The following is a 15,330-nucleotide window of genomic DNA, read 5'->3' on the forward strand; positions in this document are numbered from 1 at the left end:
TGCACAGATATAGGACCTGCAGGCTGATGCAAACATCCAATATTTTCCATGTAAATTTTTTACATTAATAAAACTTTGAAATTGAGACCAAATCTACCTGAATGGAAAAATGGAAAACATAACGTTTATTTCTGTTGGGTTACAAAACAATAAACTGAATAAAACGCAGATCTTTTAGCACAGAGACCTAGCGCCGGCTTTCCTGGAGCAACAAATATTGGTTTGTCCAAATCTGGTATAATTACCTGCTGATACAGAAATTGCGATATGTACGCATCCCTCATTCTTCAAGCTTTAAACATGTACTTCATACTTATGCATTGTATTTCCAAATATGGTTCTCTACAGGTCATCACTTGAAAGGTTTTTTAGGTAAGCATGAGTGGTGGCCACGTTTTATGGCAATGCGCACCGAACTCTTTCTGGCATCTGGCACTATTTTAAACTGAAGATGTGTCGTGTTCTCAATTCAGCCAGTCACTGAATTTTTTTAATGGAATTCGCTTCCACAGATGCCCGAAATACAACATAACAATTCCATCAAATTCAGTCTATTGGATCATCTAATCGGATTTAGCTTCCAATCATGGAGCCGTTGGGAGGACAGAGCTGTGCAATAAGCTAATCGTGCTGACCTTGGATTCCCTGCAGATATTGAGGCAAATGAACAGACTCAATCTCTTCAATCTCAATACGGCCCTAATAGTCTAATATTTAGATTGCCACGTGTGCAAGCTTAGAGGATCAGACCCAGGCAAAAATAAAAGAAGTTTCAAATATGACTGGGACCAGGTGAGTTAGCGAGGATGTAAAGATAGTAACATTGGCTCCGACGGGTCATATGTTTATTCACTGAGTCATCTTCTACCCACGAGCAAAATGTCATGTTGAATAAAGGCAGGACATACCTCACAGTGACTCAGTGACTGCAACTTGAAGGCAGATTTAGAAACATATGGGCTACATACTGCAGCAAAGGGTTCATTACTGGGCTTTGGAGGTTAAAGTTTAACATCACATTGTCATATCTAGAGGGATCACATTAACCCAGGGTCTGCTCCTGGAGATCTGCTGCCCTTTAGCATTCAGTTACAGTCCTAGTTGAACACATTTGATCTAGCAAATTGGTGTCAAGAGTCAAGTGTATTAAATATGAGCTCGATTGAGAAATCTTCCTCTCAGAAGTTGAAGCTGTCATCAGCGATAACAAAGCATTTTTAATTTCATATCAATTATTTCTCACTCATGGCTCACTGAAACCGTCTAAAGCGAAGATTCTGTTTTCAGTTCATATCAGAAGGGAAACTTTATTATGTTTTATTATGTTTTGAAGGAAACTGATTGCTGTATGCATCAGCAACTCTTGTGGAAAGAGAAGACAGTATTGTATTTCTATCATATATAGCATTGCACAAAAGCCAGAGATCAAACTTCATTTATTCAGTTTCCAGTTAAAAAATGAACTACAAGTTCTTCATTTTTTTAAATGAATTACACAGAGGCCTGGATTACTAAGCTTATTGTAACATTTTCACTACTTAGTATATCAATTCTTGCCTTTATTACAGCTGCCATTCTTTACAGGCGACTTACTTTTAGTTTATCAAAGAAATCTGTAGGGACTGTTTTTACACACCTCCAAAGTTCAGTTTTAGGAGTTGGTTGCATTTTCTGCTACTTAAAACACTGAAAATCCCATATAAAACCAATGATGTTGAGGTCTAGACTGAGGTGTGGGGTGGTCAGTCTGTTCTAAGAACAAGCAGCTTCTCTGACTGACTTGCGGATGTTCTTCTTAATTGCTCTTTTATTTGTCTTTTAGCTACACATCCTTTTAGACTCACAGTGTTGAGTTGTCTTGTGGATAAATTCCGGATCTGAAGCAACAGTGGAACTTGGTTTTCTCTTCTCTCTCAAACATGAAAGTTTTAGTGGTCTAACAGGTCTAGCATGGCTGGAGTCCTCTTTTTTGCTATAACTTTTAATAATTGAATAAACTCCAGTTTTGGAAACTTCTGTTTTTATTTAGATTCCTTTGACTTCCCTAAGCACGTGGATTATGTTATATCTAATTTCCTCAGAATATTAAACTACTTCTACCAAATGCTAATTTTGGAAATGAAATAAATGAAGGGCTCTGACTTTTGCACAGTAGCCTAGTTGTCACAGTTTGGCATCAAAACAAATAAAAAGACAAAAAAGTGCAGACTCAAACCAGTTAACAAGCAATGTAACTATGAAATTACATCTTAATAATTATGTAACATACAGAATATAAAGCCAAACAACAGTTTCTATTCTAGACTTCTGAACTAAGGGTTAAGCTCATATTGGATATTGGATATCATGGGGGATGTTGGGCACCCCTGCAAATTCTCAAACCCCATCTCCAGTACTTTACCTTCAGGATTGTGGAGCCCTGTTCCAGAGCCACCAGCACGGTATGGTCCACTAGTTCAGCCACGCGGGGGTCCTGTACCTTCAGTGAATCCTGGACCAGGTCAGTGACATCTACCTGCCAGTCAGGCCCCAGCATGGTGATAACCTGGTTGGTGCCCTCAGTGGAGGTGGTGTGGAACTGAGTCAAGACTTTAATTTGGGCCCGCTGGTACTGCAGTGTGCAGCCCCGGCTCACCTTCCTGTCATCGTCATCATCATCGTCACTGTCACGGGCTGACCTGTGGGCAAGGACAAAAAAGTGGTCAATTTAAAGGCAGGTAAGCACTAGGTATATGCAGAGTTTTCACCACATTAATATTAAAATTAGAATGCCTTCATGCCAGAATGCCTTCATGTTAGAATAGCTCAAATTTTGGTCATTGGCCTTTGTGCCTGGTCAGTTAAGGGTGCTAAATGCCTGTTCAAAACCTCATAACATTAAAGGCCAAATGGCCTGTTTCCTACATGACAACTTACAACCTGGTGACAGGACCAAAATCTCTAAATATGAGTGCTACTACACTGGACTTCTAAAACGCTACCAGTGGGATAAAGCACACTCAACACAGGGGGACAAAAAGGTTTCTCTGGAGCGATGCCACAGAAGAATCACTTACAGTTCCCTGCAGAGAAGAACCTTTTTAAAGGTTGTGGAACATGTACATATTTAAACCTCTAGTTAGAATTTAAAGGTTTGGCCTAGAACTGTAAGTCCAAGACCCATTCCTAAACCTGCATTTTAAGTGTGTATAAGCAGGCATGCAGTGTACATGAACACTCAACATAAAAGGCACAGTCACAGAAGTTGGCCGAGGCAGGGATCACCTTGGACAATGTGACATAATAAACTTAAACATGTAACAACTATTATCACACTGTTGCTTGACTGGTATGCCCCTGTGGTCCATTGCTGTCATTTGGGGTTTATTATGATGTTTCAAAACAATCATTAACATCTTGTGGTTTTGTTGCAGGACTAAAAGGAAGGACATCCCTGCAAGAACATTGCGACAGGAGTAGGTGACCACACATGACAACTGGCTTACTAATACTTCTCACCACTGTACCACTGTACCAAGGCAAGGGTTGTTTGGTTACAGCATACACCTTGGTACATCCTGCTCGCCTGAGCACTTCATAAGCAGCTTTTGAACACAGCTAGCATCAAAACCAGCATCATCTGGACACCTGAATCCAGCTAGTCATGCATCAGCGAGTCTCATATGCCTCATACATACAAACCAGGCCAATCCGTTCAACCGAGAAAGAGAGAGAGAGGGAGGGAGGGTGATGGAGGATCTGGCATTGCAGCCTGCCTGTCATACAGAGCGAGAGAGCTAGCAAGCTTGTGATGGTTGAGAGCTCCTCCTCCAAACAGACGTGCAGAGCTAATTAATCTCTACTTTGACTTTCTACACTCGGATAGCTGGAGACTCACGCAGAGCCTGTCTGCTAGTGACTGACAAAGCATGTACCGCCCATTGATTACCAGCAGCTGAAGTAGATCAGTATCACCATGCGCCAAAGGCTGATTGAGGTCGAACTCTGTAAAGACAGAGACTGGGAGAGAACTACAAAGCTAAAAAGCTAGATAGTGTCAATATGAGGAACCTAAGCCCTTTTTGACACAGAGGGATTCTATAAACCAAAATGCTGCACTTTGATAAAAGTTCTGCGTATGTTGTAAGTCAAACTATGGAAAAAGCAACAGCTTTTTTCATATTTGAGCTGATTTTAGAAAAATATGTTGACGCAAGAATGTCTACAAGTTATGCTGCCCAGCGCAAAGAAACATTTGGTGTAACACTCACTGACAAATAAAAAAATAGAAGCAACAACAGAAAACAGACAACTGTGTATCACTACTGCCTCCTCAAGCCTTTCTGAGCTATTCAAACACTGCTAGGGTTTTGCTGGAGAACTGAGCAGAGAGTGATTTTATTAACCAAAATCCTGCATGTATGCATTTTCTTTCCCTACTTGGCAAATGGCATAAGTTGTAAATCTCTGTAAATTCCAAGACAGCTATAGTTTCTTTTCTATTTCAGCTGATTTCAGAAAATATGGTGACATTCACTAGAGTGCCAATAAATTACACTGGCAGTCAAAAAAGATTACTCAAGTTTTTTGTAATGATCAGCGATGCCTCAAAAAATGAATTCAAATGTAGGAAATGAAGAAGCAAATCTGCTCTAGCAGTTCACACTGCCTTGTGACCAAGATTGGACCGAAAGATTGGCTGTGAAGGAAATTCTCTAAATTGGTGCAGAAAGCATGCTAGGTAACAAACTAGCCACATATGAACAGTAACAAGGGCACATAGTGGACGTATCTCAAAGCGAAGGCTGCAGCTGAGGTAGAACAGACCTTATCTGATATACAAAACCTCTTCAGTGCTCAATCACGCTCACATTCAAACGGCCTGAACAGGAGGTGCAGACACGTCACCACTTAATGACATAAACCATGCCACTCATGTAGTTCTTATATTTAATAATGCTAAATTAAAATGTCCAATTAATTACAAACTCTGGCACTGTGGCATCTCACCACTTGTCATTTTTCAGATGTTTTTGTGCTGTGCATGAATGACTGTGGGTGACTGAAGGTCTTTGCATCCTTCAGTTTCTCAGAAATGATGAGTGCACTTCTCAGCCACATTTGAAGGATCCTACAAAACAAGACAGCAGTCAGTGATGCAAGAGCTGAGAAATGTGTTCCTCAGTCGCATGTGGCAAAGCACCACTCTTACGAAGCACCAAAAAGCTAATTGAGTGCTAATAGTGCCCCCTTGTGGAGAATCTTGCGCCTGCTGAGTGAGTGAGTGAGTTGGAAGGCTTAAATACAACCCCCCTCAACCGCCCCCAAAACGTTTACATTTACAGCATTTAGCAGACACTCTTATCCAGAGCGACTTACAAGAAGTGCTTTGTCAATCTAGAGAAAGTATCTTTGCTAGTTACCAATAGCTTAGAGAAAAGGACAGTCCTGAGCTCAGATACTGCTAGAAACAAGATGTGACTGCAGACACCAAGAGAAAAAGAGACAGAGTTGAACGTAGAACTCTGTGCCATTCAATGCAATACAATAACAATAAGATACAATACAATAAAATACAATACAGAGTGCAGTACAATAAAATAAGTGCAGCTTATAGTTCAATGCTCATTTAAGTGCTGTGTAAAGAGATGAGTCTTCAGTCTACGTTTGAAGACCGCAAAAGACTCTGCTGTTCGGACAGCCAGCGGGAGTTCATTCCACCACCTGGATGCCAGTACAGAGAACATTCTCGACGCTTGTCCTCCGTGCACCTTGAAGGATGGCGGGTCAAGCCGAGCTGTACTCGAAGCTCGAAGGGCTCGTGGTACAGTTCGAGATTTCAAAACAAACAACTGAACGCATATCCTGTTTTATATACAAATTTTTAATACGGGAATAGATATATTCAAAAGGAGCTGCAGATATACAGTCAAAAGGAGCTGCTTCACACGCATCCCGCAGTCATGTTGTGCTAACCCAGCTTTGTGACATATGTGCTTCTGACCAATTCGCTTTGACTGCCAGTGCAAGAGTGCCAGTTTGACCACAGCTGTACATTTCTCTATTTTCCAGCTTTTCCTGTAAACAATGTTGCAATGGCTCAAGGGGACTGAGGTGGACTGCAGTGACCCCCAGGAGACAGAGTCCCTCTAGTAAGAATGTGTACAGTCACTGCTGGAGCTACTCATTGGGGTCATGAAGAGTGTATTTCCACAAGGACATACCAGGAATTGTGAGCTTTTGTCTGAACTCATTAGGATCTAGATGACTCAGGGTCATATGGGGAATTGCAGTCATCCACCTTTGCAAAGCAAACAAACAAAAAACAGTCTTTCCTTCTTTTTTTTCAGCCAAACAGGATAGACTGAGCTTTTCCAAGTGGCAAATCTTAACACTGTATATGTGATAGAAGGATTCATGCGTGTTTTAGGGCTGTAACATTATTTAACATATTTTGAGTTCCTCAATAAGTTGGCCACAATATTGGCTTAGCTAATTAGCTAATGTTATATTTCACTTTTTATTAAAATTTTTTGTTCTTCAATAACATTGATGCATGAACGATGGAAATATGTTTGATATTAAACTATATAGACTATTTTTTATTGTGGTAGTTGTACACATTTTTTTTTTCAATCAAGAAAGTGTTTGGCTGTCTTTGTGGAGAGGTGGAAATGGTTTCCTATTTATTTATCTAGTTAATCTGATAGCAGTGTTGCAGGGAAAATGTGTCATGGTTGGCTCCTCCCACTACTCCATGTGCACCTTTGTTTTGGTTTTGGTTTAGTCCAGCCCCTCGTTTCATGTCTCCGCCCATGATTGTTTTCACCTGATTCCTGTTTACCCTTTGTTATTTAAGCCCTGTGTTTGCCCTTAGTGTTCGCTGGTTGCTGTTTGCTTGTCGTGTTTGCACTGTTTGAACCATTGGATCCTGTTTAGTGTTTATGCCGTCATGTCCGTCCCCCGATCACTTTGTGTTGGATATATGACCTTGGACTGTTTTGACCACGACCCTGGATTTGCCCAGAATAAAAGTCGCTTATCTTAGCGCATGCGTTCGCCTCATCGATCCACATTACTAAATGTTTTATTTGATTGTATTCATTAAAAATATCTGAGCCAATTTCCATTCCATTATTTACACCAAATATGAAACAAAAAAACCCCAAAAAATGAGGATATTCCCTTTTCCAGATACAAATACTCTTTTTTTGCCAGCATACTGTCACTGCATATTTATCTATTTATTCATTCATTAGCCTAGTCTAAAGCTACAGTACTAAAATACTGTTTTCAAGGATTAGACTTATACTGATTCAAAGATTTATATATTTGAAGCAGTAAAGGCTTATGTTGTCTATTGGTTTAACCCTTAAAATCCCATGGAGACTTCTTTTATTTTGCTATATAATTTAAATGTAATTACGGGGTTAATTACATAGTTATGCAATGAACTACATTAACATAATAAATACTAACACTGAAGAAAGAGGACTCTACTTTGGACTCCTGGGAAGCTACTTAATTAGCATTGGAACTAATACTGTAATATCTATTGCTATGCAATCAAACCTCGGGATACAGTTAATAATCTTTAGAAATCCAGAGTTAATACTTTTATTTCTGCTTTACTATTAAAGTGATATAACTGTGACATACAAATGAAATCTCGGTTGAATTTTATTTACATTATGCATTGACAGCTTCAGGTCTGCACATCCACCTGGTTGTCTTTCCATTAAATGACCCATCAGAATTACTGTGTGCATAATATTAACTTAACTCATAATAAAATATCTCTTCTACTTACAAACACAATGTATTAAACAAAATCTTAGAAGGTCCACTGAATATTTCCACTTGGTTCAGTGAGTGAGCAGTAATTAATTTGCATTGCACCATGCGGGTGCGTTTTGGGTGATAACTAAAGGTGAAAATGAAGTGCCTTGAAAAACAAAACTTTTCCTGAAACTGGCTGAGAAATAAATTATTTAGATTTTAATACCAAGCAAAATACTCACGACCATAATTTCTGCCTGTGAGACAGCCAGCAAGAAATTTGTCTACTCAAAGAGCTGAATCAGAGGAAGTTCAGGTCACAACTAAAAATCAATGCCCCCCTTTCGACTATCTTGACTATCTGTTTATCAGCGGAAAGGAAAACATTCATTCAGAAACCTCTCCGCCTCAGCAGACTTTATTAATAGCCAGGCAACAATGAAATATTAGCTCACTTCTTAAATATACACAGGCATTAGGAGCTTTATCTGTGTTAGTAGGGCCTCTTTGCAGCTTGGAACGCAAACATATTAGTCGCAGGGAGCACAAACAAGACTTTCTGGAAGGATTTCAGGGATCTTAGGTAAAAGCCTGCAGTGGATTTTGCTCTAGTTCAAAACTGGATTAGTATCACCAAATCCGATCACATTTCCATCTGAATGGCCCGTCAGAATTACTACAACTTAATTAGGAAACCAGTCTCTCTCTTACAGCCCATGTGTACAGAGCACAAACCATATTTTTGAAAATATATATTTTCTTTTCTGCATGAATCGAAAGCTGACACTATCCCTTCTGACTGCCGGGCATTTTGACAGGGCTGAATGCCAAAAAAAAGTAAAAATCAAGCACAGTTGATGTAATAAATAATTTTTCACAGAATGTCCAGTTCAGTCTAAAAGAACAATTTTCTTGCTTACTTGTCTGGTTCTACAGTCCAGCATGATATATAGGAAATGAAATGGTGAGTATGAATTGAAAGTGTCCATATTGTACGTTTCCTTCATTTAATATTCCCTGATGTGCACATCTGACATGTGTGTGGACTCATTTTGTGTGCATCAAAAAAGCTATAAATTCAGTTTCACGTGACTTAATCCCTTTTAGAATTAAAGAGGCTGTTTTCGTTACTGTGCCTTTAAGACTAGTATATGTAAAAAGCTGCAGGCTCAGTAAGCAGATATATGACATCACAAAAACAATAAATTCAAAATGGCCCATTTCTACAGCTTCAATTTCATTTGCACACTGTATGGAATTCAGCATTGTTCACATACCATGTCAGACTCTTATCTTTCCAAATAGTTTTTTCAAAAAGAGTTTTAAAGGGATATTGTCCCATTAAAGTGCACCTTAAAACGAGGGTGTATATTTCTATATTGTGTGAAACTTGTTGGATTCACAGCGTTTCTTAAACAGAGCTGTCACGCCTTCCGTAGCCGAGACTGACATCCCTCACTCAGTCTAGCACTCCAACTCCCAGAATACACTGGGAGGTCACATGATCACGAACTCTCAGTCATCCACCTATCAATGTTCTAGATCACTTGAGTATTGATTTGTTACACCTGCTTTGAGGACCATATATGTTTGTCTTGTTGATTTCTGCTGGCAAGTGTTTCTTGAAGAAACAGGAGTGGAGACTTTGTTGAGGAAAAGAAGTCTAAAAAAAAAAAAAAGCACGTCTTTCCAACCAAGCAAGTCTGACTAAGCTTACAAAGTGATAAACTTATGGTCACGAATGTAAACCACACCCTCTAGTTGTCTCTTTGTCTAAGCGATCCTGGAAACCCTCTTACTTGATGGACGACTGCCTCTGCCTTTGTAATTAAAATAGAGGTGTTGAGGCCCACCCAGGAATTTACAGTCTCCCCCCACCTAGAAGCCAGGATGTCTCCGAGATATCCCTTCAACAAAAGGCATTGGGGAGCTATAGATAACCAGATGTGAAATAGGTTAACCATTGGAGGTTGTTACATGACAAAAGGACTGCTCTCCACAGCGCCCACACGTCACCCAAGAGAGACGTACAAAATGCAAATGTGATTAACACAAAAGGCAAGAGAAAAGAAGAAGGTTCAAGAAAAGTTACAAAGTGAATTAAATAAAGTAAAATAATATTTAACAGTCTACAAGAGCTTTGTCCTTGTGAAGTACGGTTGCAGTTCCAGAGCATTACTGAGCCTTGTTTGTGTATATTTACATTTATGGCATTTTGGCTGACGCTCTTATCCAGAGCGACTTACAATTTGATCATTTTACACAGGCAGGCCAAGGTGGTGTTAGGAATCTTGCCCAAGGACCCTTATTGGTATAGTGTAGGGTGCTTGCCCTGGTCGGGGATTGAACCCCAGTCTATAGTGTAGAAGGCAAAGGTGTTAACCACTACACTAACCAACCACCCAATATTGACTTTCCGGTTTGTGTCTTTTGTTTACAACTTTAGCCTTATCCTATTGGACACTGTATGCTTCCGCGTGTACCGACTCTCGCCTGAACTGTACTTTGATTTTCGATTCTCCTTTCATTAAACCCTTTTCACTATAGCCTGCTCTGCGCGCGTCTGATTATTCACCAACCATTACAACAGTAAATGTGGGTGGTGTGCCAAAAATATAACATCAAAATGATTTCCAGAAAATAATAATAATAAAAAAAGCAATTCAATTGTTTGCTAGCTACAGTTAGATTAACCTGTTGTGTGATGTGAACTGCTGCACTACTCTGTTGGTAAAGTTACACACACTCATGTGTGGAGTCAAGAAAAGCCTGGGAGTGAAATGAAGCATTAGCTATCTTGCTTTCCTGGAAGCCTAATAGCTAACTAGCTGTCCTGACATGAAATATCAGTAGCACTTTTTAGCACTCTTCTGCACTCACACTCAAACAAATGTCCAATATCACAGAGAATTACACGTAGAACCAAATAAGGCTTTTACTTTTCTCTGTCTGAAAATATGCACACAAATATACACGAATACCTCAGAGGCTGGCATAATCAGTGCTTACAACAGGCTGTAGCTGTTTACAGTCTCTTTATAAGTAATCTTTCTTTATCAAGCACTGAGTTGTTCAGTGTTCTAGAAGAACAGACTATACCCTTCATATATGACAAACTACTGTAACATAACTGTTCATGATTAAGATGACCTATCACTGACCACCCCAACACATGCAAGACTCATTTCACAGCTCTATGAGCAACTAGAGAATTTCAGTGTCTTTGCCAGTTGCATGTCTGCATTATTACTTAACCCAGAAGTTATATCGAGACCGTAACTTTACTGCGGAAAATTGTGCCTGTTCCTTAAATTGCATTAAAACGACATGAAATATGCTATACTTAGCGAGCTACCACCATAGGAGACATATTAGCAAACTGTGCTAATAAAAAAAAAACAAAAAACAATATGGTCTGATGATCCTCAAAGAGTGAATACATTATATCACTGTTTCTCTCTGCCACAGACACTAACTCAATTACGCAGCGGCAGAGGGGCAAAAACAATTACACATGCAACACTAATCTGGGTATGAAATTTAACACCGTGCTAGTTGAGTCTGTGAAGATGTCTACAGTAGCATTTGCTTTGAAGCAGCTTTAGACACTGTTGGCGTTCTCTCAAGCAGCTTCTTGAGGAGCCACCTACCTAGGAGATTTGCAGAACACCTGTTGGCTGCTGAAAACTACAACTGAAATGATGACTGGAGCAGAAGTAATAGTGACAAAGCAAAACACAGGTCAAAACAAATGTGTACTTCTGAAGTACTAAGCTCTTTGTTGATCCGCAGTTGAAGTAGTACATTCAGCATCTACCATCGGAAGTGAAGTCTGATAAGCTCTGATAAGCTCCGATGTCACTAAGTATTACATCAATACTACCCCCAGTACATTTAAGCATTAACTTTTAGACCAGAACATTTTACTGTGAAAAACCACGTCATGTGATGAAGATAAAGAGCACAGGTTAATAACTCTATTTTACTTTTAACAGAACTGTTCTATGTAACAGTGTTGCTAATATTTGTGAGCAAGTATGTACAATGCATTATGTTTCCTACTGTGAAATATGCGTCTCAGCGCACTGGCAAAGATACTCATCAAGGACATGACCGAGCAGGCAAAGATAGCGTGGCTGGTTCAGGTGCAGCTCTTTTGCTAACATAGCTAACTATTTTAGCTTATATTAGCTGGGTCCATAAGCAGCGAAAACATATCTCCCTACAAACGCACATGTCTGAACATCGCCCACTGAAAAGACAAGACCTCACACAGAACAAAATGAGTCCACTGGTTAGCGGTAGTGTTAGGTCATTCGCTCATCTGAAGAGGCAGCCTCGGTTACTAATCCAAGACGAAAACTTCCTGATTTCTTGTGGCTATTTTTGAACAATTAACTTGCTGCGCTATCGTTCGAAAAAGTAGGCCTAAAGCCTTGTGGCTATTTTGGCAAAAAAAAATAATTTTTTCCCCTGTTTGTTGTTGCTGTTTTCTTCATTGTGGTTAATCAGCCATACATTCATTAACTCTTAAGGACACTGGAATTTCAAAATGAGTTAGAATGCTCATCCCTCCCATCATGTGTGTCCAGGACTGGCATAAGAAAAAAAATTGGGAAAAGTGGTGATCCGTGCATCTCACCTGCGGTCTGGCAGGATGGGGACCCTCCAGCCCTTAATGAAGGCCAGCCGATTATCTGAGAGCTCCAGACGGAGGGGCAGTTTGGGCACCCAAACGGTCAGCTCTAGCGGGGCGCTCAGGTGCTCATAGCTGAAAATCACACGAGCATTCATGGAGCCTCTCGTTTCCTTACCATTTACGAAGACATAGTCACAGCTCATGGACACCTGAGAGGGAAAGCAGACAAAGAGAGAGGTTAAACACAGCACCACACACACACACACACACACACACACACACACACACACGCATATACATATATATATATATATATATATATATATATATATATATATATATATATATATATATATATATATATATATATGAACTGGACATTAAATGTTTGGACACACGTACTTTTTAAATTATTTCCAATCAACAAAACCCTGATGTTTAAGAATACCCCAGTCTGTCTGTGGACCATGGTCAGATACCACAGGTTAGGTCAGTGTCTTGTTCAGTGTTCAAGTGTGCCTGCACTTCAGAAACCCTGTTGGAGTATTCCATTAACATACTAAACACAGCAGATATTCTGGAAGCATCCCAAGAAGTAGGATTAAACACATCAATGCCATTTTAGCTTAAACATAATTTGCTAAATTTGACTTTCTATTTTGGTCATTTTCCTCTTTGTATTTAGTGTGTACCTCAGCTTTACCAGCCCTCTACTTCTGGTGCTGCTGTTTATTCTATTTTTGCTTATATGTCAAATTGTCTGTCCTTATTTGTCATGTTTTGCTATGTATATTTCAGTGTTTGTTGTCATTAACTTTGTAAAGCATCCTCTGAGAGGAGTCTGAGAACGCTGCTATTATGTATTATGCATTCTTCTGCTTTAATCTTCCTGTAATAGACTTCGGGAAAAAAGGAGACAAAAAGAACCAGAAAGGATGTGCAGCTTTCAAGAAGTTGTTACTGAGCGAAGGAAGATAATTTGCAATTCAAAGAAAGAAGCTGCTTGTATTCTCAGAACAATGGACTGGTCACCCCAGAGTCCAGACCTCAGCATCGTCCAGAGCGTTTGGGATTACTGGGATTATAAGGAACAGAAAATGGGACTAAAAGTCCTAAAACTAAACGTTGGGCTCTGGAAAAATATCCCCATTATATCCATGTTCCTAATGTCCAAGTTTTCATTTTGAATTATATTTCACCTTTTGTTGAGTTTTTCATATAATTTCAAGAATCTTATATGGGAGCAAACCTCTTTGAGTCTGTGTGCTTACTGCAAAAAGGCTTTTACAACTGCAGTGCTTTGTGTTTTCCCCCAGCATGTTTCTGTATGAGCACACGCTTAATGCCTCTAACACTAAATAACAGCTCTTATTAGGCACCGACTGTGGCAGTTTTTGCCAGAGGCATTTTTTTCCCCCAAAAATCAGTTATTATTATTCTGAATATTTACCCTTTTGGTACAGCACACAACTCCCAGACAGACTCAGATACAAACATATGCAAATTATTAGTCTTCTTCAAGTAACATGGGGAAAAAAAGACAACAAAAATAAAACACTACACCCTATGAGACCAAACAGACCCTTTAGCATCATTCATAACCCCATACAGGTGTGGTCAGAAACAAAACATATCCAGATGGAGCTAGTTTTGCATGGGGAAACGGTGGGGTAATGTAATTATTACTGCCACTTCTCAGCAATTTTAGTCAAGAAGGCTCCAGCGCTGTTTACCTTCTATAAAACATAATACAGAAATAACTCCAGGTTACATTAATCACAAGCAAATCAACATTTTGGTAAACATGCCCTCATATTCTGTGTAAAAGGAGGCACTAGAAGATGAATATTCTTGTGTTCTTTGTGGCTGGAATAGTCAGTTACGTTCTGAATCCTGAATATAAAAACGTTAGAAAAATGATGATTGTTGACTGTAAATTTCTAAGCTAATGATAACACTAATAAAACCATGTGTAGATCAAACAGCCACTCTCATCTCATCAGAAGGTATAGCTGTATACATATACATATCAGGCACAACATGATGACCACCTCCTTGTTTCTACACTCATTGTCCATTTTATCAGCTCCACTTACTACATAGGTGCACTTTGTAGTTCTACAGTTACAGACTGTAGTCCATCTGTTTGTCTGATACTTTATTAGTCCCCTTTTACTCTGTGCTTCAGTGGTTAGGACCCCCACAGACCCTCACAGAGCAGGTACTATTTGGGTGGTGGGTCATTCTCAGCGTCCTGTGGGCAGCATCCTGTGACCACTGATGAAGGACTAGAGGATGACCATACAAAACCATCTTTGTCATTTTTCAGTTTTTGATATTATTTGAAAACGCCTGTTGCCCTTTACATTGTGTGTACATTTCAAGATAAATGGACTAAAAGAAACAGTCCAAAATGACTTGGAACGTCTGGTTCCATTGACTTGCATTAAAAGAAAAGTAGGTTTCTTCCTTCTCCTGCAAAGTTAGATACAAGGTTTTATTCCGACAAACTGACAGCGATACGTAAAGATAATCATACCCGGACAGTACTGAAGATGTCTAAACAGTTGAGAAACTGCAGCCCCTTTTTGCTCTCCCACTTTTTATTCTGATTGGTTGGTGGTTGGTTAGTGTAGTGGTTAACACCTCTGCCTTCTACGCTGTAGACCGGGGGTTCAATCCCTCACCTGGGTAAGCACCCTACACTATACCAATAAGAGTCCTTGGGCAAGATTCCTAACACCACCTTTGCCTACTTGGGTAAATTGATCAAATTGTAAGTCGCTCTGGATAAGAGCGTCAGCCAAATGACATAAATGTAAATGATTGACTTTCAGTGAAAGTAATTGTGCAAGCATCAATTTAGCAAAAGGATAGCTTTCATTTAATCCTACCAAGCTGAAATCAAAATGTCTTACTGTTAGCTAGGAAAT

The 15,330-nt window shown here is 39.5% G+C and overlaps 1 protein-coding gene across 3 annotated transcripts in view; it reads right to left on the minus strand.

Moving 5' to 3' along the window:
- The window catches only part of tmem132e (transmembrane protein 132E), a 412,424-nt gene that overhangs the window by 15,790 nt on the left and 381,304 nt on the right, over positions 1-15,330 (minus strand). For all 3 annotated transcript variants that reach the window (XM_017699485.2, XM_017699490.2, XM_017699475.2), the window contains exons 6-7: positions 12,401-12,606; positions 2,402-2,678 (exon numbers count right to left, since the gene is read on the minus strand). In XM_017699485.2, coding sequence (XP_017554974.1) covers positions 2,402-2,678; positions 12,401-12,606 — 483 coding nt within the window. The remainder of the gene's footprint in view (positions 1-2,401; positions 2,679-12,400; positions 12,607-15,330) is intronic.

Source organism: Pygocentrus nattereri, chromosome 23 (assembly GCF_015220715.1).
Source record: "Pygocentrus nattereri isolate fPygNat1 chromosome 23, fPygNat1.pri, whole genome shotgun sequence".
NCBI lineage: Eukaryota > Metazoa > Chordata > Actinopteri > Characiformes > Serrasalmidae > Pygocentrus > Pygocentrus nattereri.